This window comes from Copadichromis virginalis, linkage group LG11 (assembly GCF_057382275.1).
Source record: "Copadichromis virginalis isolate Kocher_CV1m ecotype Utaka linkage group LG11, C_Virginalis_male_GT1.1, whole genome shotgun sequence".
Taxonomy (NCBI): Eukaryota; Metazoa; Chordata; class Actinopteri; order Cichliformes; family Cichlidae; genus Copadichromis; species Copadichromis virginalis.
Window position 1 is genome coordinate 17,374,815 of NC_140628.1, and position 25,540 is coordinate 17,400,354.

At 39.8% G+C, this 25,540-nt stretch overlaps 1 protein-coding gene across 1 annotated transcript; it reads left to right on the top strand.

The window, feature by feature from the left end:
* The first annotated feature begins 521 nt into the window (after positions 1–521).
* Positions 522–23,853, top strand: emc2 (ER membrane protein complex subunit 2). The gene is made up of 11 exons (XM_085473391.1): positions 522–606; positions 1,415–1,528; positions 4,737–4,801; positions 5,744–5,829; positions 7,445–7,502; positions 13,097–13,182; positions 13,452–13,511; positions 16,578–16,659; positions 16,793–16,903; positions 18,623–18,727; positions 23,323–23,853. Exons 1-11 carry the CDS (start codon positions 567–569, stop codon positions 23,407–23,409), a joined length of 894 nt encoding a protein of 297 aa, XP_085329517.1. The 5' UTR covers positions 522–566; the 3' UTR covers positions 23,410–23,853.
* Positions 23,854–25,540: the final 1,687 nt, after the last annotated feature.

Below are 25,540 nucleotides of genomic sequence, written 5' to 3' on the forward strand. Positions count from 1 at the left end.
GGTCAGTGAGCAGCACTGGATATGACATCAAATCTCTGAAATGTCTCTGTAAGCAAGTTTGTGCTGAGTCCACATCAACAAGTGTGTAATGTGGTAAGAGAGAAGTGTGCGAGCAAGCATCCACAGCGAGGGGATGAGATTCACAGAGGCTCCTGAGGGAAATCAGAATAAAACGGTAGATTTGCTTGGAAAGCACATTTCATATTTTCAGAGGAAACCGAGATGCCGATTATCCTACCCGATACTTAAAAGGGAAACATAAAAACGGCAATGGAGCGCGAAAACGACATCATCTGGATTGTAAATGCCTTCTGTACCTGCTATTTATTTTGGGATGTATTGCTGAATACTGCAATGCAAGAGAGGGACCTAATTTACCCTAAGGCTAAGTCTAGACAAAAACACTAAGGATTTTTTATTGTATGAATAAAAAATACGTAAGCTGTTTGGATGAATTATAGCACATCTCAAGCGTTATGAAAGACTTGGACTTAATAATAATAATGCATAATCGCAGCAGGCATGTCCATGACGTAAGCACGGCGTACGTTATCACAAAGGAAAAGATGGCGTCGGTAGCAGAAATGTACGATGTAGGATGGGAAGGTAAGATAAAATATAAAATAGCTACTCTTCAAGTGTCACACAGGCACGTGTTCTTACTTTTTGAAAGCTTCTGGCGTTATCTTGCGCACTGACATGACGTGGAGTCGTCGCTGTTCCAGACTTAATATACGAGCTCTCAAGCTACCCTTTAAAGTGGTTAGCTAAACATAGTTAGCAAAGTGTGCTACCCAGTCAGTTTTATGTTCGCAGTAGTCAGTAACCGCTTCATTGTCCCTAGCTTCAGCGTAATGATGGCGTGAAAGCACCGGGAGTGTGCAGTGGAAACCGACGTTTGTCTCTTTGAAGAAAAGACACAGGGCTTGTTATCATTTTAGCCCGGGTTGGCCTAATGCAGCGGCTAACGGTAGCCACCACAGACTACGCAGGTGTCGGGTCCTGTAAAAGAGCTGGAACACGGCGACAGTAACGCAGTACCGTACTAATGTTGGTGCTGCCTTTTCTCCGCCTGCACTTGTGTGCATTCATAACGTCTCCTAGTTGCTCGAACATTTTCGTGTCATGCTGTCAAATCTGTTGAGCTAAATACATGCATAGTATATGAAGTTTGGTGTGTGTAATGGTCCTAATATCGTAAATCTCTTCAGCCACACCGGTTCAAATGCCGGACAGGTTTGAGTGCATTTATAGGTAATAAAGTGTGATTTAGAAAAGCTGTATGCCGCTCACACTTGACAATCGTGTGGTAGAGTGCTACAGAAGTGAAGGTCTTGAAATAGTGAATTGTGTTGCAATCTGTTAATTTTCTCATTTTGCAGTTGTCCTTATTTTTCATTGTCTCTGTCCAAAGAGATGAGAGATAAGCTGCGGAAATGGCGAGAAGATAACTACAGAAACAGTGAACAGATTGTGGATGTTGGTGAAGAACTCATCAGTGAACATGCATCTAAACTGGGAGATGACAGTAAGTGTGTCAAGGCTGAATAAATCTGAAGATTGTCATCTTATGTCATTATAGACATGTTTTTTGTGTGTATGGTTAGGTGGAGTGTTAGACTTAAGAATACTGATTATATTATATTATTTGGTAGTATTAAAACAGGTAACAAAACATAAAAGCAGAGAAAATTTTGTCTTTGTATGACAAATTCAAAACAACAGGAAAAACTTTATACTTGTAATAAAACAGTGAGTTGTTTGTTCCTTTTCACTAGTGGCGACCTTCAAAACTGCAGTATTTAGGCAATAGTTTAGGATTTAGACTTTGTAGTGACTAAAACTACTTAATAACCCTCAGTAAAATTTGTCAGTAATAATTTTCTTGTTCTTAGAGAGAATCAAAACGTTGTGGACTTTTTAATTTCTGGACATGATCTTGAGCTTACTGTGATGTGGATCATGCAGATAAGCAAAGACAGTTCTGAGAATACAAGTCTGGACAGGGGATAATGCTTAAAATGAAAAAGGGTGAACAGAAACCAGTTCATATTTTAATGTCTTTGGTTTGATGAGTAAACGTCGATACAGAAATTAAATTGGTAGATTGTCAGGAAAAACACTAAAACATGATTATTTTCCAGAAATACAGTGAGCAGGAATACAGCCCTACACAGTTTAATAGTGTAAAGAAAAAAAGAATAAGGAGTGTATTCAGTTACCTTTCACAGTGCACACCATATTGTTATTCCTGCAGATTTTATTTATTGTTTTAGCTGCCCTGCTGCACTACTTCGTAAAACTCTCCCTTTTCCTCAAATCATAATGATTTACAAACCCCTTAAAAGAATCGGACGCACACTTGACATGCTATGCTTTTATTGAAACCAACTCCTAAATTGGCTGTGAAATGAGATGGCAATTATCAAAACATGAGTTGGAATCATTAAAGTGAAGAAAAACTAAGGGCATTTGTTTGTTTTGGCATAAAACCTTTTGGGTGGAGGCTGGGTGTATTTCATTTGGCTGAACATGTCTAGTTTATTTATCAAAGCTGCTGGCTTAACATGTTGCGCTGATTTCCATTAGTCGACTTGTGCAGGCACTCTGTTATGTGTTATAGAATGTTGTAATGTCACAGTTGACTTAAAGAAAAATTGTCAATAAACATTTCATATTTTTAAAGCTCACCACAGAGTTAAACATGTTAAAGGGTTAGTGCGTGTTATGTTGGTGAGGCTTAGCATGACTTGCTTCACAAGCAAATAAATATAACATGGAAGAAAATGCAGAAAGTGTTGTCATATAACCACCTATAACACCTATGTAAATTTCCATTAATAATTTTATTGGTGTTGAAAAGTGTTGCAATGTTTGGATTGTTTAAGAATTAGCGGTATAGTTATATAAATGTCACCCACTTATCAAAATAATTTTATATCTTATTTCTTTAGAAACTGATATGTACAATCTTTGTATTTGTAATGAAAACAGTCACAATATGTTGTTAACCCGACCACATTTAGCAGATCAAACTTGCTTTGGCACAAAAACTACAGTCTGTGTTATAACAGTCATACAACCCTGAGCGAAACATCTCAGCATGGAATCTACAGAATTGTTAGTTTAACTACTTTAGTTTCACAATGCGTCAGCACTGTTTTTAAGAATATTAGTAATATTTGCAGGATTTTTTCTTCAGAATATAGCTGCACCCTTACTAAACCGCCCAAATTGTGACTGTTGTTTTTTTTCCCTGATGCCTCAAGAGATAATTATATCCATACTAACACTTTGTATTGTATTATTAAAGTAGAATTTATTTGGAAACTGTAAACAGACTGGTTCTTATGTAGTGTTTTTCTACTTTACTTAAGCACTCAAAATGTTTTATGTCTCATTTCCCCATTCACAAATGCTTTTTCTATGCCTATGTGTTTTCTATCTAGCGTTCACACAGATTCACACTCTGTTAAATTGGAGTTCAATATTCTACCCGAGGATGCTTTTGGAATACAGATTTGAGCGGCTAGGGATTGAATCACTAACCTTATGATTAGTAGATGACCTGCTCTACCTCTTGAGCCATAGGCACCATTTCAACATAATGAGGAAAGCAAATTATGGGGTTGAGTGTAACTTTCAGTCTAACTTAAGGACCACCCGGCACACAAAAATGAATTCACACAAAACCATATTAAGATGTTCCACCTGTGTTTATGGTTGTGTAAATGCTTTCAAAGTGATCTGCAAAGCTTCTGCATCTAATATGCATTTAAAATGATTGTTAGGACTAATAAAAACATAGTTTTAAATAAATATATTTATTTATATTTGTTGTACAGTCAAAGTTATTTTTAGGATCATTCCATCTAACATAGTAAAATCTGAGAAAATTCCCACTTGACCCCCATATAAGCTTTTTTCACTACTTGGAAATCTATAGTTCAGTTCCCGTCCAGATGTCAATTCCACATGTTGAAGTGTCCTTGAGCTAGATACTGAACCCCAAGTTGTCACTCTACTCACTGGAGTGTTGTGTGTCTGTGTGATAGTTATAAACCATGCAGTATAGTATAAACATAGGTAACATTTAGTACAAAGTACTTTTTTATGCTCAAAGTAAAAAAGCTGTTTAAGTAATAATCCATTCCCCACTTACTTACTTACAAAAATTAAATTCAAAATCTCACATTAAATCAGTGACATTTTTTGACACTCTGAAAATTGACTGAAATTGAATTAACTGAAACCAGTTGAATCCAGTTGTTATAAAAAAGTTTTATAATTTGAATGTACATGTGTGTTCCTGCTCTAAGAATCTTCCTTAAATGTAAAAGTAAAACTACTGAAATTGAATACATTTTATGACCAGTTCACTGCTAGCAAATCAATAGTATGCCTGTAAAATTTTTCAGAAGGGTGTTTATGGATGTTAGTAATACAGCATGGATGTTTTTAAGTAATAGTCAGTGTATGTCAAAAGGAAAATAATAAATGTTCCATGATGTATTAAATGAAACAGAACAGTTCTTTTAATAATAGTAATAATAATAAACTCTTGGTTCTCATTGTGGAAAGTGGGGAAAAAACATCCCATGCAGTTGTTGGGGACAGACTCTTAAGTCTCTATGTCAAGTGTATAGTTTAATATATCAAGTTTTAGATGTTATGACAGACAGTGGAATGGAAAGGGCGTCAACACTTTCTTCTTTGTCTGTGTGTTTTCTGCCCAGTATGGATTATTTATGAGCAGGTGATGATTGCAGCCCTGGACTGCAGTCGGGATGACTTGGCTCTGGTAAGTTTTCGTCGCACTTCCTCACACACCCAAAAGCTTCACTCTCTCACAACCATTACTACTTTGCAGCACCTGCGCTGCCAAATGTGAAAATCTGATTTTTATTTGGCCAAGTGGTCTTTACTTTGTCTGTACTTTGGAAAAACAGTTTAATAAGAACTGGAGTTAGTGGATGTAACAAATACATGGAGATGCACGCTTCAAGTGTTCACTGAACTTGGCATCTCTAACAAAGTTCCACCTTTTTTTTTTCTCTTTAGGATTTATTTGTCACGTAGTGTCACGTAATTATTCAGAGTTTAGGTTCAGAAATATGAAAATGGTCAAATCTGCATGCAAAACTAGAAGGGGTGGGGGGGACAGTAATTCAAGTAGTTCATCTCCAATCAGTATGGATGTGACAGCTCCCTTTGGCTAAATGAGTGACTCACCGAGTACAGAGAAGGCTCGAACTCAATCATTAGAATTAGTTGTCTGTTGGCTATCCTCTCAGCACTTCTGCCAGAAAAAAAAAAGCAGAAGGACTAGACTTAAGCTGATGGATAGCAGATACGATCCAGGTCACACTGCAGACTTTTCCATCTCATTCATGATAATGCTGAATGCTATTGTTACTATTGTCTTCTCTTTCACAAATTCAAACTTTGTGTAGAAGAGGAAGAAAAGGTGGAAGTAGGAGAATCTGCACTTTTAAAAAATATATTTTTCTTTTTTTAAATATAGTGATGTGGCTGTCCCAATGTGTAACAGAGAAATAACAGTTCATTTAAGACAGTGAAGTTTGCCTTATGGGAGAATGTCTGTATTGTTGGTTGTTCAGTTAAGTCCCAAGACAGACCGTTTGTATCAAAGAAGCTTTGGTATTTGCGTGAGAGTCAGCGTAACATAAAGTTTAAATACTGCCATCTATAATTGGTCTCCCTTCTGCCCACATCCTTGCAGACCTGTCTACAGGAACTGAGGAAGCAGTTTCCAGATAGCCACAGAGTGAAGCGATTAACGGGCATGAGGCTGGAAGCTTTGGAAAGGTAAGCATTGGGAGAGAGGGCAGGCAGAAAAAAGCACGGCCTTACTGTTATGTATGGTACTTTGAGAGGCTTGGGGACAAGAAAATGTTAGCAGATCCTAAGTGGTACAATGGTCTGGGTATATGTAAGTACAGTGTGTGGGGTAATGTGTGTTTATGTTGGATCACCCAGCATTCCTTTTGGAGAAAGAAGGGAATGGAGTGGGGAAAGGTTCAGTGCTGGGTAGTCCTGTGGCCCTTTAGACTGAGGTAAGGATTCCCGGGAAGGAAGTGGTTAGATCCCACTGTTATTCTGGGGGTCTCTCAGCACTCTCTGGTTTCTATTCTGCTGTTGTTTCCTTATTTTGTTACTTCTTATTCGCCTCTTTTTTTTTTTCTCTTTGCCTTCCCTGTTTTGATCTCAGTGCTTTAAGAGCGTCTTGGCTATGTAAATATTGAAATGCCACCACAATCAGAACAAGGAGTCTGAGGAAGGAAGATAAACAAGGGGGTATTTTAGTTTGTACTGATCTGAAGTCAGGGTAATTCAATCTGTTTACTACCTCACTCACATTCCCCACCCCGATTACCATTGCTGGTTTATCGGTTATGTCAGAGTTTATGTGATAATTGAGAGTGATTGCTTCAGCACTGTCAGATTAAATAAACTCCACACTGGGATCTAATTGGCAGCAGACAGAGCTACACTTCAATGACGCAGCTTCAAACAGTAAGGGCCTTCCCCTCCACACATGCATATGCTTGCCCACACATACACACACATGCTTGGTCCTTAAATAAATAAAGCAAATCAAAGTGGCTTGTGAGTGGTTGCCTGGTGCCATCTGAAGTCTCCCAAAGTGTGGCTGAGTAATAAAGTGAATGTGAGGGAAGCATCAGTGCTGGAAGTAGGGCTGCTCATTGCTAATGGGAACCAGAGGTGCTTCTGTCTGTTGCGGGATTAACCATTTGTGATCAAGGAACCATGCTGTTGTTTGCTAAAACATCAGTGCTGCAGATTACTCCTTACAAGCAAAAAAACATTCTTTGGCGCCTGGTTTCACATCATAAGTGAGGAGCACATGCATCCGATTGCAAGATTTTTATTTATTTGTAACCATGTATCCATTATTTATAGCTCATGTATTTGTTCTTGTTGGCCCTGTCCAACAGTCTGAAGCACACTCTTTGGGATGCAGCAGGCTATCAGGTTCATATGCATGTTTTGTGGTAATATGTGGGCCCAGAGAGAAAAAGACTGTTGCAGACACAGACAGATGTAAAGGCAGCATTTTAATTTTGTTTAAAGGTGAAAACAACTCTACACAATCAAATGAAAATACAATCTGAAAAACAGGGAGTTTTATTTGTATTGATGTCATGAGCCATTGTGAAATTATATAAGCCACCGTATGACCAATAACCTAAACTTAAATGAAGGTTTTTCTTTCTATAGATTAATACTGATTTCTGTACAGCCTCATTGTAATCCTAGAAACCTGCCATAATGTGTACAGAAACTTAATTGTTTTGAACTCTTTTTTTTCCAAACCATCTAATTTTACTTGACTGGGAATAGGGATTGGTTTAATTTTTAATAAAATGTTTTTTCTTCCCCCCACTTTCCCATGCTGAAGGTACGATGAGGCCAACAAGCACTATGATGCCATTCTCCAAGACGACCCCACCAATACGGTAAGGAAAGAAAAAAAGAAAAGTCCCCTGCTTAGCGCTCTACTTTGCTTCACTTTGTGGTTTCAGCTTTTTGGAGGGCTTTAAATCTGTCGAGGCAATTCGGTGTTAGCAAGGGAGTAGCTAAGTTAAACTCCAGTTGGCCTCTGGCCTCAACCACACTGCTGATCAGCCTATCACCCACACAACTAAAAAGTGTTTAAGGGAGGGGGCTGGGTGGCTGGGGGGGTGATTCATAGTCTTAGTCAGTGGCGGACATGTTTGGTGGAAGTAAAGCGTAAATATAGCTCCGGTCTTTGAAGATGATGATTTACTGGGCCTTTTAGACCTCCACCCCAACTGAACAGGGATAAGCTCCCTTCCCTTCACCTTTGCTCTCTACTGGCTTCAGGTGCAAAGTGCTGCTGGATGTTAAGCTGGTAATACAAACAAGTCTGAAGTAATTCTCTGAAGCCCACCCCTTGCCATCTTTTCTTTTCAATTTACTATCCATCACTGTAAAATAACTTGCAGAAACTTGTCTAGCCAGTGTTCTGCCAAACCCACATACCTTAAACACAATGTACCTGCTGGTAATTGTTTCCATAAGGACATGTGGCCAAGCAAGAAAATAAATCTTTTAAAGGGTTTTCAGAAGAAAGCAGCTTGTTTATTTTGGCTGTAGCCTCCCCCCCCCCAAAAAAAAAAAAAAAAAAAAAAAGATGTGCAAAAAGTCCTGTGCCATGGTGCCATATGGATTCCTTTAGATGCATTAGATATTTTCTTTCAGCAGGCAGTGTGCTAGAGACACATCATAGGTACTTTGGATTTCATTTCACAACATCAGCTTTGTGCTTTAAACAGGAATAAGCTTGTTCTCCGTGTGTCATGGAGAAATAGCCTCCCTATCTTTATCTTGCAAGAGCTGCTGCCTCCCATCAGTCTCTGTCTGTCTCGCACTCACTTTATAATTATTTGTCGCTGTTTTACACTGAGATTGTAAATCATTTTTGCTGGTTAGTATAAATATAATTTTGTTTTACATTACAATTATAAATATACATTTTTATTTATCCACCCTTATGCTGGATTCAGACTACATAACATTGACAGAAAAGCTACAGAAAAAAATAACTTTAGCATTACATCTTCCTTTAAATCTTGCATAACACTTCTGTAACTACTGTAAGGCTTACCAAGGTAAACATGGTGGATTCTGCCAGCTGCTGAGAACTTTTTACACCAGTCAGCTGTGTAGAGCTGTAAACATGACAAAACAAAAGAGAAATTATACTTCTGTTGCAATTGGTTTAACATTCTTTTCCTGGAAATTGTTAGCTGGCACCTCCTTCCTACCAGATGACATCATGCATATCAGAAACACTAGCTAGCATGATTGATTATGGAGCAGTGTGTTGTCTTTCAGTGTTCAGTGACTGACCGTGACTGTGTGTCATAACAGCTACTAGTTCAATGGTATTTTAACGAATACAAATTAAGCATCAGATCAAACGTCAAATTCAAAATGTTTTAGCTTTCATTAAGGCTAGAAATAACAAGAACTTGAAATTCAGTTTTTCCTCTCACTGTGATGATTTGTTGGTTGTTAGAAAAAAAAAAAAAAAATGCAACTTTTTCAAGAGGTAGTGACAATTTATTTTAAAACCCGAAAACTACCCTGAAAATAAGACACTCAGCAGGAGTCATATAAGGTTTATTGTTGGATTGATAATAGTTTTGCCATACATAATGTAAAATATGGATATAGTGAAGTGCCTAAAATCCTGCATTCTATCTGAATGCCACCATATGGTGATAGCTGTGGTTGGGGAAAGAGAATTCAAGTCCAAGTCAAGTCTTTGGGAAAAATGTTTTTTGTTTTATTTTGTTTTGGGTTTTTTTTTTGTCACGTGACATCTGTAAACATTTTATTGCTGAGTAAATCTTGGTCATACTATGTTTCAATTGAAGGATTATCTGTGGTATGAAGCTGCATGTTTACTGGCTAATGAGTTGTCAATCACAGGTCATTAGACAATCCCTCCTCCTTTTCAATACATCTGGTCTTTTGCAACCAAGATGGCAAAAAAAAAAAACTTATCACAAGGCTTCAGAACAGGACTTTATAAACCAATGGATGATGTTATGGTAGTGTTATACTGTCTATGGGTTGTTCTGAAAACAATGAAACAGATACACAGCTGTTGCTTGATTGAGCAGTAAGAAAGATAAAAAGTTTAACGAGAGGTTATTAGATTAGTGTCTGAGCTTAATGAGTGCAGTTATTGAACCAATCCGGAACCAGACCTGCTCTGGATCCAGCAATTGCAAGCATGGCTGCAACTAAAGCACAGAGCAAACATTTTAAAGATGGGTTACCAACAGTGATTAAATTTTTCAGTCATGATGCCTACCAATATTTGGTAGCACAAAAGTGTCATTGACATTTTTGTCATAGCCTGCTCTCCTGAATGACTCTGTCGGTCCGTTTCAAACAAGGAAATAAGACTCGGGTGATTGCAGTGAATATTCTGACACGCTAACGAAAATGAGATTCAAGTTGCAAATTCTGTGATTTTCTTCCAACGCTGTCATTGTCACGTACAGTGATTGGCACTCAGCCAACTTATGTTTGGTTATTAGAATGATCTGTAGTGAATTGTTTAAATATATCCACTGTTCTGATAATGTGAGTTGTAATTTCAGTGAGTCCCAGGACACCTCCCAGACATGGCACAGATCTAATGTAGATTGCAGGGACATACTCGGAAAGGGAATGGTCTGTTTCCTGGTCTCTGCGTGCTAGAGACTGCCACCCTTTCAAGCGTAGGCTGACATTCAAACCTGGGACTGGGAGTGGAACAAAACAGACAAATATGTCCTCTGTCTCTGAGATGTTAACCTTAAACCTTTTTCCCAAAATCCTTGTCCTCAATGGGTGTAGTGATGCAGGGTGGAGCGACGATTCAATGACATCACTTAGGTCACCTGTCTTATTGTGAGGGCTGCCTCCTCCCTACATGTTCTCCAACATGCTCTTAGGATTCGGGCAGGGGATGGGCCTGAGAAATGGCGGAAAATTGGCGACCACAAGGAAGACTTGCGAGGCATCCCAGCATGCGAAGCACAGATTGGAAACTGAGCTGTTGTAATTACAGGCTGTGGAATAGATGTGGTACCCATTAACCAAAATTGTTGAATCAACAAAAATTGCTCAAGGTTTTTTTTTTTTGCCATGGCGCTGTCCAAAAAATGTTTCAAACTCTTAGCCCTTCCATTGCTTGCTATGTTCCAATACCTACAGCAATGAGCTGGCAAAATTCTTGTCTGCGTGCATAAATGCGATTTTTCCACCTTTTTATTTCTTCCTGTGAGTATTTTAGATTATGTGGTGCAAACAGCATTTGCAAAAAAGGATGTGCTAGTTTAGGATTTGTTTAAAAATGAGTGGACTTAGTGATTACGTTAATATTAAATTCCAACGCTCTCATTTCACCCTAATTGTTCAATATAAAAAGCTAGTATTTCTTAAATAAGCCGCTGAGGTCACACAGACGACTTCTGAGGTTGACCCACAATCATATGCAATTAGAGATTCATTGCTAGACAAGAGTTTATTTGTGCGGGAAAAGCAATGTGAAGTTTAAAGCCTCACGTCAATGTTTATTGACCACATAAATGTGAAGTATACTCTGAAAACTCTTGGAAGCGTTTGACTTTCAGACTTTAAAAAAACGATTCGATAGTAACTTAAACAATCTGCTGTGTATGGGTGCAAACATACCTGTGGGGAAAAAATAAATAAATAAATGCATAAAATACATTTTTAACCTGTTTCACACATGTCAAGTGTGCCACCTGTGTTGTGTGTTCATGTCTCATCATAGGGAACGAATGCTGTAGGTCAACTCATGGTGCAGTGTTGACACAAATATGCTAGTCTGTACTTTTTGAGTGTCCTCAGAGCATTAATTTAAAAAAAAAAAAGTCATAACGACAGAGGGATCAGATAGTCAAATGCCAGGTTTTTGTTTTTTTTCTGGACCAGTAGCTAGAAAAGAACAGGGAGGAGTAGGTTGGAGTTACTTTATGTTTAATAAAGTGCTATGACATTTCAGAGCAACAAGTTCCATATGTTGTTTTGAGCCCAAAGATGTTCTTTATCCAAGAAAAAAAAAAAAAAAAGGGGGGGGACAGAGAAGTGGGTGTGTGTTGAGGAAAGATCTTATTTGTGTCTTTAATTTGAAGTGAGTATAAATTCTAATTTCATGATAGACTGCAGATTAAATTGGCGCCCTCTTTGTTTTAATAGTCTGAATACAGGTAGGCAATAGAATTGTGATGCACAATGTTGCTGTATGGATACAAAGCGTGTCACTCCAACTCGAGAGAAGAGGCCCAGCCTTCTTATCTCTTCTCAGATTTTATTGGGAAAGTGCTGACCAGATGTAGTGAGCACATCTCTCTCCTTTGAAGAATTTCAGGACACTATTCTTCATCTGTCTTGTTAGCTTCTTGAACAATAAGTTGCAGCTCAAAGATGCGCAGTCCAGATCATCCAGGCTTATTAAAGAAGAAGGTATTAAAAGGAAATAATTAGCCATTCACGGTTCACTGCTGGTTGATAAATTCATGAAATGTTAATTTTCTCTCAACTTGCCTGCCTTCTGCTTATGTTAAAATATTCTTTCCTTTATGACGATGATGTCTTGTTGCACAGCGCTCCTTTTATTTATTTTTTTCGGTTAAAGCTGCTGTGTGTCAGCAGGTCTTTGTCCCAGCTTGATGGATAAGTGGATTTCTTACGATGGCATTGTCAGAGGAGACCCAGATTTACAGCCCCTAGACATGACTCATACACAGCCCTCAATGGCTTTGGTTATGAGAGGAAGCCCCACTCAATCAAGTGCCAGTCCATAAATAAAATAAGCTGTGGCAGGGCAGTGCACTCCTAATGGAGCAGCAGCCCCTGTTAAGGTTTTCACTTACTATCAAAAGAGAAGAAGGAGGTGGTCTGGGGGGAGTCTAACATTTGGAAAAGTCAGGGCAATACTTTCTAATTCAGATTGATGAGAATCTAATCCACCTTAAGGTCAATTCAACATCAAAATGAAGCGGAAAGCAATTTTCAGCTGATGTAAGTCAGGCTGGTGCAGCGCTAGATGCGTGCTGTGCCGGCAGGAAGACAGGCGTTGGGGTTTGGAGGAGTGTGCCATTTTCCCCACTTGGTTAGGGGATGACTCACCACTTTATCTCAGCCACTGAGCTCATTCCAACTTCCAAACATTGACTCATAATGTGTGTCCGTATCCCGTTGGACATGGTCGCTAACTATCTCCAATTATGATTAAAGTCCCGCAGTAATAATATGAATAAATTTAACAAAGTTAACTTGACAGAGTCTTGTCTTTTTGACTCTGTGGCTGTTACTTTGGAAAGAAAGTGCAGTTTTTTCTTATAGAAAATGATTCATTGTCATAATGGAACTTTAAGAAAGCTTGTGGTACACTGAAAAGTGAAACACTTAGACTCACAACTCTTACACTCCCTCATGCTCTTTACCCTCTCAACCACTTGAGAAGCTGAGTTCCTAATCCTGTTTACACTCTGCTCTATAGGCAGCAAGGAAGCGCAAGATCTCCATACTGAAGGCCCAGGGGAAGAGCACTGAAGCCATCCGGGAGCTCAATGAGTATTTGGAGCAGTGAGTGTTTGTTACAAGGGGGGGATCAGCCACCCCTTCTCTTCATCTCCCCAGATTTTTATTTTAATTAAAAACGAACCTGCTTTCAAGAGTGCTGGCATGATTTGAGCATAAAATGCCAACAAATGCTGTCAGCTGCAAGACTGTCATTGTTATTATAATACACAGTGGTTGCTTAATCCTAATATTTTTTTTCTTTAATATGTTAGTTTCATTTATTGTTTTACTCCTCTGGAGGAAGAGAATTTAATGTCAGTATTTGTTTACAGGTTTGTTGGAGACCAGGAAGCATGGCATGAGCTGTCAGAGCTCTACATCAACGAACATGAGTAAATGCATTTTTATATTTTAACCAAAACTATTGTAGTATTCACTTCCCTGAAAGCAGAGCTAAATTTCCTTGTATATATACTTTTTCATCTGCCTGTTCTATGTACAGCTTTAAAAAGCTTGCATTCTTTGTGGTTATATTGGGACCCACCTTTGCAGTTACAATACCCAAATCCAAACACTATTCAAGTCAAACATTTGCTATGGTCATTATGATCAAACTGATGCATTGTTTTATACAGTTGGAGCATAAACAAACCCTTTTCTTTTAGATAAAGGATTCTCCAATATGTGATTTTGTAACAGTTAACACAGGGAACAGCATCACCATGTTCATCATAGTTTATTAACAAATGCACATGGATTGATCTAGACATCTTGTGTAGCAAAAATTTGGTATTTAATTGTTGTTTAAGTGTGAGTTGTCGTGTCAAGGTTATCAGACAAAAAGTGACTTGGTACAGCTGCTTCATGTTTAGGTTGCTTGTGTCAGGACTTCACATCATTCTGATGGCTTGATCTCCAAAGGGCCGTTGGATGGCCACAATGGAAGGCGTTGAGATGCCAAACTCAGCCAGGGGTCTGAATAGAACCCTGGCTGAGTTTGCCATATAAGACTGGTTTAATAGGATTTCAGGCTTAAGCCCCCACCCACTCCTACATATGAGAGCAGAAAGACTCCCCAGCCTGATATCTCAGTTGCCAGGGAGAACTGCCAGACAGACAAGAGCACTGTAAGACAAAAATAATTTTGTTTGTGTCACTGTTCATCCTTCCTTAATTGTCTGGGGCTCAGAAGTTAGTCAAGCGGTGTCTGTAGTTTAACAACATTTTTTTTTTAAATATATATATATATATATATATATATATGTGTGTGTGTGTGTGTGTGTGTGTGTGTGAGAGAGAGAGAGAGAGAGAGAGAGAGGGACTTGACTGTTGTTGCTCTGGTAGGAAGGCAGCAGCAGCAGGAATGTGTAGCACGGTGAGAAGGCTACTTATTGGATATTTCATGCTTTGTCTGGGAGGCTTTATTGCTGTAGTAGCCAGAGGAAATCCTAGGGTGAGCGGATTATCTCCAAGCTTATCCCAACACTTCTAATATCACACCATTCACTCCCACAGCCCTCTATCTACAGGCGTGTCAATTTCTTTTCTTTGTCTTCTTTATTTTGGGTTACAAACTCCCTGTTTCCCCTCCTCCTCCTCTTCCGGATAGTGAGGCATTATCACCACTCTTTTCCACAGGGATAGATCAGGAGGCAGAGGGAGAGGACACTTGCTGTGAAATTCCCAGGAGAAGGTGGTGGCACTTTAGCCGCCCCCCTGCCACTAGAGAAAACAGAAGTTGATGGAGAAGCAAAGCAAGAGAAATAAACTCTCCTCCTCTCACTGCACAACACCCTGGAAGCTTAAAATAAACAAAGCAGTCTGTCTCTGCCTTGCTGCTGTTAGGGTTGTAGTAGACAGCATTAACAGATTAAGAATGTAATTAATAGCCTCTGAGCTGACACTGTTAAAACAATCCGTATGCCGCTGATGTTTAGACAGGAGATTATTTTGTCTGTTGCAAGTATTGCTCATAGCCACTGTTGGAATCTGCTGCTGGCTCTCATTCTGACCCAAGTTATGAGCCTGTTCAACCAAATTGGACTGGTCATCCAAAATTGCAGGATAAATAGTAATAATTTTTTCAAGCATACTTTGAATCCAATTTTGTCCAATGCATAGTCAGAATGTGGTATTAAAATGGGGGGTACGCCACTGCTGATGGTTTTACTAACCTCCAAAAGAAATAAATACAGAGTCTCACACATGATGGTGACACTACCCTCGCTCAAGCACTGTGGTGTAGAGGGAGCTTAGAAGCTGCCATAAAGAGCACATTGGGTTAGAAGCTTTCGTTGAAGAGTAGAAGAGGTACAAATTTGGCTCCAGTACAAGACTGATGGAGCAGGCACTGGTGTAGGCCACAGCTATTGCACGAGCACATCTGAAAGTCTTTATAGAGAGGAAGTAGTAATTGTAAGCAGCCCCCAACCTCCCAAGCCCTCTGATCTCCCTTTCTACTCAGCCCCTTTCCACTGTTTTTTTTTTCTTCTCCTTTCTGTGTCCCCACCTTTCTTTAGCTCCTATGCTCTTAATTTTTCAGCTAGTTACCATGGCAGACTTCAGGTATACTGATAAGTTTTTCATGTTATTTCAAGCATCAGTCGGATCATTTCATTTCTCACAAAAGCAATAAAAAAAGCAAAATGCGTCTTTGCATTTTGCTTTTTTTTTTATGAAGTGAGAAATTTGAGAAGTCTTTAACAGGGTAAAAGCCTGTTCACACAAGCAAGATTTTTGTTTTTCAGCTTATTCTTTGATAAAGTTTAAGTTATATGTAAAATCTTGAAAGGCAAATAAAAATACAGAATTCCTTAAGATATTAAGGCTTGACTACAAAACTTTGCCCATTTTCTGTTGATAGGTCTGCTCTCTGTCTCGGCTATGTGCCTATGTGCTAGCTTGCATTTGGTTAGGTGTGCAGACGTTTTATGGCTTTGTGTCCAATGATATACTGTATCTTAGCTTGTCTTGGCCTGGTCCTGTGAGGGGGGGAAACTGTGTATTAGAAGTGGAGTGGCAGCAGATTAGTGTGAGGTCAACAGCTCAGCAGTCTGCTGCTGAGAAGTGATCTCATCTGAGTATAGGCACAGTGTGCCAGCTCTTACTGTAGTGCTGACCTCAGGAAGGTAGTTAACTACACATTAAAGACAGGAAAAACACACAGATGGACACAGTGTCCCCAGTGGAGAAAGAATCACCACACTAGATAGGCTTTTACCTTAGCAAGCTGTCTAGACCAAATACCCTTTATTGTAAGCGTCTGAATAAACCTCTCATCTGGTGGGCCTTTATATATTATAAGTCTGTCACCTGTGAAATGACGTGTACCCTGTGCAGTCTCATCTCAGACCTGTGAATTTACTGAGCGTACCCGTTGTGCTTCACAGTTGAACAACCTTAAGGATGACACATCCACAGCTGTATCAAGCTTACTGTTTTCTTTGTCGCTTCCACAGCTATGGAAAAGCTGCATTTTGCCTGGAGGAGCTGATGATGATCAATCCTCACAATCACTTGTACTGTGAGCAGTACGCTGAGGTAGGTAACCACCTGGATGTCTGTCACCAAATACAGAGCTGGTCATATGTTGTTTATTCAGATGTCATGTTGTCATTGCTTGAGCTGCCCTTTAACACAGCTTGTTGCTTGTGTTTAATGCCTCCTCACACAGGTGAAGTACACTCAGGGGGGGCTGGAAAACCTGGAGCTGTCCAGGAAGTATTTTGCCCAGGCGCTGAGGCTGAATAACCGAAACATGAGGGCATTGTTTGGTCTGTACATGGTGAGTGCTGCTTTGAATGAAGAGAAAGTGGGAAAGAAATACAACAGTGGTTGAGCCTTTTTTTGTAACGCTGTGGTTTTTCAAGGTTGAGGCTGGCCACAGTGTGTCAAGACTGTACTTTCTCTATCTGTATGTGTGTGTGTGTATGTTTTTGGGGAGAGCTCTCAGACGGGTCAGCTCGCTGCTGACTCAGACGGTGAACTCCAGCACTGGAAAAGCCTGCCCCTCTGGAGCCCTTTATTTTAGTAATAATACCCCCTTGGTGAGACTTTTTCATGTTTATGACTTGAATAAATAAAGTAGTTATGGGCTAAAAAGGAGAAAAGCATAAGGACGAGAGCAGCACAGCTGTTGCCAGTATTTTGTGACTGCACTGGCAAATTATACAATCAGGTTCTAGTTTAATTGGAATATTGGCCAGATAGCCCATTCATCTACATATTTGTTTAAACAGGATATTGTGTGCTAGTGCCAGTGCATCATACGTAAGGGAGATCTGACATAAAAACACAAACAAAGCAATGCAGGGAGCAATAGGCAGAAAGTGGAAGCAGCTCTTTACGCAGCGAGCCCTGGTATTTTCCTGTTTTCTGGACTGGGATTCTTCATTTAGTCCAAACACCTCACAGCAACCCACACCCTCTGAAACATCACAGGTCTAGAAGAGGAGCAGTGAAGGTCAGATCCAAGACATTTAGTCCTGCTAATTCTCAAGTCTGACTGGCGAGAGAGCAGGTTTCTTTTTTCATGATTATTATTATTATTTTTTTTAATATATCGTCCAAAGACCCTTGGGTCTTTAAAGGATACTTCAGGTGGTTATTTATTCTTGTAGTAGTTAAAGAACTGTCTTAATGTGTTTTGCACATTGTTAGCTAGCCTCGATGGTCCAAACAGTGACAGGTGCAAGTTCAACATAAGGGAAAACTTTCACCATCTTACACCATCTGAGTCAGTGTGGCACAAGACCTGGTAGCACTGACCACAGACTGGTTGTGGACTGGTAACTTACACCACTCACTTGGGGATTCCCCTCCACAGTTGTGCACACAGTTATTCAGGGATAGCCTGTCTGTGTTGACATCATCTAAATTGAGGTTTCTCTTGAGCTAAAAAAAAATAGAAATTAAAAAAAAAGCTTACTAAAAAAATACAGAAGCCAAACCATTTTACAGAAAAAAAAATAGGGCCAGGTTGATTGGTGCGTAGCTAAAGTTTCAGCACACTGGTAGGTTGGGCTTTGAAGTGCAGGCAGGGTAAGCCCTCTGGGGTTTGCTGCGTGGAGATGATGGCAGGAACATGGGAAAGACATGGGATTTGTGGTTCGGAGGGGAGCTGTCGGGGCAGGCAGAGACCGTGATTCACATGGCGCTCCTTTCATTTCACGTCAGGCTTTTTTCAAAACATACAAGGTCCTTTCATCGGCGGGAATCAATGGTGTTGGAGAAATTAGGCCCTGTTAAGTGACAATTTACGTATGAAGCATTAAAATGCTCACTTTTTCCTCTCCGTAAATGATTTCCCCTGTGTCATCAGGCCAAGGTCTGTTTTTTCTCTTCATTCTGCCACAATGACTAGTGGAGTGGTAGATGGTAAGAGTGGTTGCACATTCATCTCCATTACGCTTTTATTGCTGTTTCACCAAGGTTTGATATAAGAACACCCCTTCCCCTGTTCTCTCCTTTGCATCTTCCTTCCATCTTGTTTTTTTCCTTCTAGTCTGCAAGTCACATCGCTGCCAGTCCTAAAGTTAGTGCCAAGGTGAAGAAGGACAACATGAAGTATGCTGCTTGGGCTGCCACTCAAATAAATAGAGCCTATAAGGTGAGTTACAAATAGACTTTAATCTAATGTGATGTGAGTGCACCTAGCTTTTAATTTTTCTTTCTTTGGTGTCTCTTTCCTGCTGAAAAACATTTTTCCCCCACATCAATCTTCACTCTACCAGACACTGAAAACCACCGATCAGAATTTTCTATGTTGCAGCTTTCATGGAGTACTTGCACACAATATTCAGAGATCCTAAAATCCCCCTTATTTGCATAGAATGTGAAAAGTATTCCCTACCCAGTATTGACCCTTAAATGCACAGCAGTCCTGTAGGATGCCTTTGACTTGCATGGCTGTAATAACAGCCCTGACGTCTTTTACTGTGTCTGGGTACATTTACTGTTAATGTGTTGACTTAAGGCCACAGCGTCTGCTAAGACTTTATCCTGCAAACTGGCTTCACAGATGAGCTTCTTGCAGAGCCACAAGCTGATTCTCAGAGGACAACACTAAACTATAGCTTGAGAGTAGTCTACTTCAGTCTTTCTCAAAGTGGGATATAGTGACCCGTAGCTGGATTTGAGGAAAAATGTAGGAGGTTCATAGCAGTTCCAAAAACCGTTTACGTATGTTGTCTGATTTCTTCAGTTCCAGTGTTTAACTAGCTGCTGTTTTAATATTTTACAAACAGATTCAGTCTTCCCTGTGAGGCGGTCTTCCATTAAGTATTTGCTTTGCCCTATTACTGTAGAGAGCAAAATTTGGGAGAGAGAGAAAGATAAAAAGGAAGCCATAAATAAGGTTAATAAAGGATGGATGTGGACATGCATGCATGTATTTGCTGCTTTAGCAAGGAAGGGGCAAAAGTAAGGAGTTTGTCAGATGGTATCACTAAAATGGTTTACAGTGTCGTCCTGGCAACCAAAGTACGAAAGCATAAAGATTATTTGCCATACTTGCCAGATGTGTTGCTTATTTGGGCACCAAACGATTGTAATGTAATAAGTGGTTCCTCACTCAGCTTCTGTGGGTCCTACAGAAGCTGAGTGAGGCTTCCTGCTGAGCCTCTAAAGACCTTGTCTCACCACATTTGACTCTACTTGCCTTATAGGCACGTTTCACATGTTGAGCCCTCAGTCTGACAGTTCTGTTGGAAAAAGTGTGCATGTAACATGATGGTGAACTTTTTTGCAGAAGTGTCACAAAACGGCTCTAAGCTGTCACTTGCTCCTTTGATTTGAGTGAAAAAAGAATAGAAATAAAATAAAAATAGAAGAGCTGTCGTTGAAGTGGTACAGCTTATTTGGTTTAGATTAGCACTTTTATATTTGCAGAATGTCTTGATAAATTTAAAAAATGTTGAGCTGGCTTAGTCAATGCAGAATGTCTTCACTGAAGTCAAGTGCATACTACTTTTCACTTTGATTTTTGTGCCTACTGACCTTATCCTGTCTTAGAAAAGCTTTGATCTTAGCAGGGGAAAAGATGAATATCCCACACTGATAGCATTTTTTTCATATATCTAAGACTTAAAATAAGAAAACAGCCCTGATGGTTTTTTTGGTTAAAATAGTGAAACTGTATATTCTTGGAACTTCTCATTCCTAAGAAAAATAGCATCTTATTGGGCTTTACCAGAAAGTTTTTAAATGTTGTTACACAGTAGCATAACAGGGAGTGTGTTAAAGGCTTTAATCAGAGACAGAAAACACATCTGTAATATAACTAATGAAAGAAATTGATTGATACATGATACACTTTCATAGTGCCTAACTGTATAAAGTTTTTATTCTCATTAGTTTTATAGGAAGAAAAAAATCTTTGGTGTATTTTTTTTCTGAATTGACCAGTTCTGCAACAATTTATATTTTTTCCCAGGGATTTAATGTGCTTGAAAAAATAATGGCCAAGATGAAAATACTCTGGGCCAAATTGTAATAGCAGGCTAAAGTAGTAGCTACTCTTAAAGGCCATTGGACAAGTGTGTAAAAGCTAGATTATGTGTGATTTTGACCCTGTGCTGACGATAATGAAACACCTCAGTCAGTCACACCTTTATCCTCCAGGGAGCATGATGTGAGATTCATCGCAGCCCTCTGCTTCTGCCCTGCTCTGCAACCTCCTAGTATTTGTTTAGTTGCTTAGTGGAGTTGTGTGGATTTCAATTCAGCTGTGAGCGTGCGACCACATTACGGGTATGCATACCTGGCTGCCACCATGTGTCACGTGTGCTTCTTTTTTTCCCCCTTCTTCCCTTTGTTGTGTGAGATGAGTTAAATGACAAGGTGTGAGGTTGCCTCTTTTAGTTCTTCGATCTCACCTCGGGTAAAATGACTCTTGAGATGCCCTCCATCAGACAGCTGCTGGCTGCTGTGCGCTTGTGCTGGCTGATTGATTGCTCCTTTAAAGCGTCGCCCTTGTCAGTCGTCCACTTTTATTAGGCTCCGGTACCTGGTGATTGTCATACCTTTGTGTGAGGAAACTGTGGGCAGGTGAGTGTACGAGGGAGCAGACATTGGTGAGGGGTCATGACTGACAGGGTTGCATTTCAAAAGAGAAAAGAAAAAAAAGTAATTACTGTGGTGAAGTTGGATGTGCAGGAGACCTGGAGATGTGTGGGTTGTTGTTCCATCAGGGGTGAAAGTAGTACTACATAGCCTGGCCTCTTTTCCTAACTCTCTAAACAAATTCTCTGATTAGCTCTTCTGTCACGGACAGAGGCTCACACTGCGTCATGACTCCATTATCAGATGCTCTAAATAGATGTGGAGCTGTCTAGTCTGCTCCTACTTGTAGAGCAGAGCAGGAGTTAATGTGGTGGTCTCACCTCAGGCCGAGGAGATAATTGACTACTGGGCTCAGAGTAATGGCGCATTAGACAGCAAAGCAATGAAATGCACAGATCATTATAGCTACCCCACCACACAAACACACACACACACACACACACACACACACACACACACACACACACACACACAACCTAAATCTAGAAGAATGAGTCACCCTTGGAAATTACACACCCAATTGTACACCTTAGCCAACTGCCCTCTCTAAGTTGGAGTTTGGCAAAAGGAGAAGGAAAAAGCTTTTACCATGGAAATACAGTATGGACTAGGTTAAGCCTACATTTATTTCCTGTTTGTAAAGGCTTGAGAAGGACCAAACGTTGAGTGACTAAATATGTCACAGCAATAAATCAGTGCTTTATGGTATATGTAGAATTTTAAATAATCTGCTTAGCGGTGTTATTCCTCAAACATCCCAAGCATCATTTTTTTTTGGTCACACCAGCCCTCTTCATGCCTTTCTTCACTACATCCATGAACCTCCTCTGTGGTCTTCCTTTTTTCCTCCTGCATGGCAGCACCATATTCACTGTTCTTTGTTCCTCCTCTGTACATATCCACACCATCTCAGGCTTACCTCTCTAACTTTGTTTTTAAACTGCTCAGACTGATTACAGCTGCATGTGTCAGCTCAACTGTCAGTAAAAGTGGCTTTGTGCTATTACCCAATGGATTAGCTATGAAAATATGAAATTAACCATCTTATAATTGTTATGAGACTGAGACCACCTCTAAACATGTTAATTTCATTACTGGAAACAAGACTCACTTTTAGGGATGGCGTTAAGTGGGCCCTTCAGGAACTGCAGTTCTTCAGCATGTGTTGGCATGCTAACATGCCAAATTTGATTGGCTGATTATTAGCATTTTGTTAATCTGATTTTGACTCTATTATTATGCTTTTACATTTTGCATGACCTCAACCTGCTGACTACATGAATATAGAGCCTTAGAACTGTTTACTCTGGATTTATTCACTGCATATATGTTGTAGTTTACTATACAGAATTGTCATAACATACAGTAACTACAATTAAGTGAAAATGAGCAGGGCACATAACTTTTATCAGCTGATATCATTTGCCATGTATGTCTTTCTTTAGACATGGTTACAGACAAAATTAAATCTATGCCTGTATAGGTAAAGTTAATTGAACTGACTCATTTTGGGCCCCTGGTTCCTTGCCGATGGTTAAGGAAGTCGCCTTCCGTAGTGGTATTTTTTGAGGGGGTGCCTTATCCATGGCAAAGTTAAATTGGGTAGAAAAAGTGTGTGCTTCTGTGTGTTTGCATGAGTAATCTGATACATGTCTGCGGATTATAATTTGCAGCACTTCCTGCAAAACCCTGTGGACACAGTGCAGAAATTAGAGTAGGGTGTTACATACTTCTATACTAGAGGCCATGGAAGAGGACTAATGTGGGCATCCTGTCTCGGAGCGCACTCAAAATGAAAATGGCACTTACGCAACAGTTGAGGAAAAATCCTGATTGGAGGTATTATTTTACTTTGCATGACCCATTTACCACTTCTATTTAATGACCACTGTTGCGTCTCTGATTATTTCTGCTTCTATGCTTCTCCATTCTAAATGGGGAAAAGGATGTTTTTGGTTAGTTGTTGAAGCATGCTACTGGGTGGATGAGGTTATCTCTGATTCTGTGAAGCTGTGTTTAAGTGTGTTTGGCTCTCCATTACGTTAGTTGGCAGAGAGATCTAATGAGTTGATGTCCTCTTTTTCCCCCTTCTCTCCGCCCTTACTCTGTCTCTGCCACTCACCTTTGTTCTCTGACTTGCAGTTGGCTGGTCGTGGGACCAAGGAGAACAAATGCTCCATGAAGACGGTGGAGGAGATGCTGGAGTCGATGCAGATCACAATGTCCTAGACGCCCTTGTGTACATCGGTCCTTGGAGCAACATGGCAGCTCAAGTAGCCTTGCAATGTGACCAGAGTGGTTGTAGAAATTATTATTTTTTAATCAGGTTCGGTTCTGTAAGAGGACATTTGTTATGCTCAAACACATTGATTTTGCCACCTGCCTGGGAGTTAAATCCACATATTTCAAAATGACTAACAAACATACAAAGTGTCTCCTGGACTGTACTAACCCTCCCATTTCTAGGTTCTTTTAAGTTCAGCTAATATCACTAATTACTACATTTGCATTAATGATATGACTGTAACCAGGAGAAAAACAAGCTGTACAGTAAATGTTATTTTTAAGAGATCCCACATGTCTGCACTGATGTCTGCTACTGTCTGTTTCCATTCTATCTGTAAATGAAAAAAAAAAAAAACTAATTTAATAAACCAACTGTTCCCCCCCCTATTTTATTTGATTTTTGTTAAATCTTTTAACGTGTTTTCATAGAAGTTGAGTATAAATTTTCTACCCATCTGTGTCAGTTTAAGAGCAGGATACGTAGGTTGTTTTTGGATTTCTGTTTGTTGGCAAATTTGCACCTGCAATAATTGTCCTGGACGATTTAAGAAGGGCATCTGTCATTAAGGCAGCAGCAGGATCAGAGGTATGACATATTCCACTGCTTCTCAGTTACCCCTCTGAACAGCATTTGAAACAGCTTTAATACACTTGCGATTAACTCTGTCATTAACATGTGGCATCTTGTTAAAAACAAAAAACAAACTGTTCATAAAGAGAGTGCATTCATAAGAGGAAGGGAAGAAAAAACATCTTAGTTCTGGTAAGTTTTGTTACTTCTGCCGTTCACTCAGTTCACTCAGTTCACTCAGTTCTGTGATGGTTGAATGTGAATCCCATCCAAATGTGCACCTCAAGTTGTTGCTCACCCGTGCGGGGTCAGCTGTTACTTCCATTTCTTTTGTTTATTAAGTCAAGGCAATTGTCTCATAATTTCACTCTTCGGCGGATGGAAAACTTGAGTGTCGAGTTTATGGTCTTTTTTTGGACAGCGTTTAAGCTGAGAGAGTAACTAGCCCAGAGATGGGAGTGTGGAAAGCCATTTTCTCAAGTTTTTAATACTCTCTGACCTTGGTCAGTGGATGAACGTGTCTGCATTTGATTTTTCTCACCAATCTGATGGAATCGGTAAAAACCAAGGGACATTTGAGAAAATGCGGACATGAATTCTTTTTTACAGGAAAAGCACTGAGGCTAAATTGAACTCTTGTAGTTGCACAATTGGAGTAATTTGATTTGAAGCTCTGTGTGTGTGTGTGTGGGTTTTTTTTTTTTTTTTTTGGGGGGGGGGGGGTGTTATGTTTAATGCTCCCATGCACCCATGTAAATATTTCAGTACTTCAGAAGGTCATTTATGAACTTATAAAAGCTGAATAAAGGTTGTCGGTTGTCAATCAGTGTGTTTGAAGTCATTATTATCATTATGAGATACAGGTCTTTAGGTCTAGCCACACTGAGGCAACAGTGCCATCTGTAGTCTAGATGAAGAATTTGGGTAAAGCCTTTGCAATACAGCAGTGAGTGACATACATTGGAAAGAGGCTGTGAATGTCATGCACTAACCTTAACCTGTATGTAATGTTATTTTTAGCCTGTCTGCAACCTTGATTTGTAGAGGAAGAAAAACTGTGTTACACACCATTTAACAGTCTTGAATCTGATAAATCTTTTCCTTGTGTTCAGCTGTGCGGTCCAAACATATCCTTGTAGAGTCAAGGAAAACAGAATCTTGGCCTGTGCTTGTATTAAGTCAGACTAAATCTTAGCATCACTTCTACAGAAGCACCTGCTCATCAGTGTTTTCTCCCTGTGGTCTAGGGTCTAGGAGCATGACTTTAGTGCATACCTGATCCTAAAGCTTGAGGAGAGAACCTTCTAATCCCTCTAAGCTGCTGGCTCAGCCTGGTGTGTATAGTGAATTCATTGTTAGTGCTGCTCATAATCCTGGATTCTCTGGGAGATTAGCCCTTGGAAAGGGTTTGCTTGTCCTTGGCTGCTCTACAATGGTCAGGTTAGCTGAAAAAGGATGAGCCTGAGGATGAGGAGCTTATGAGGACTGGATAAGAACTGTGCC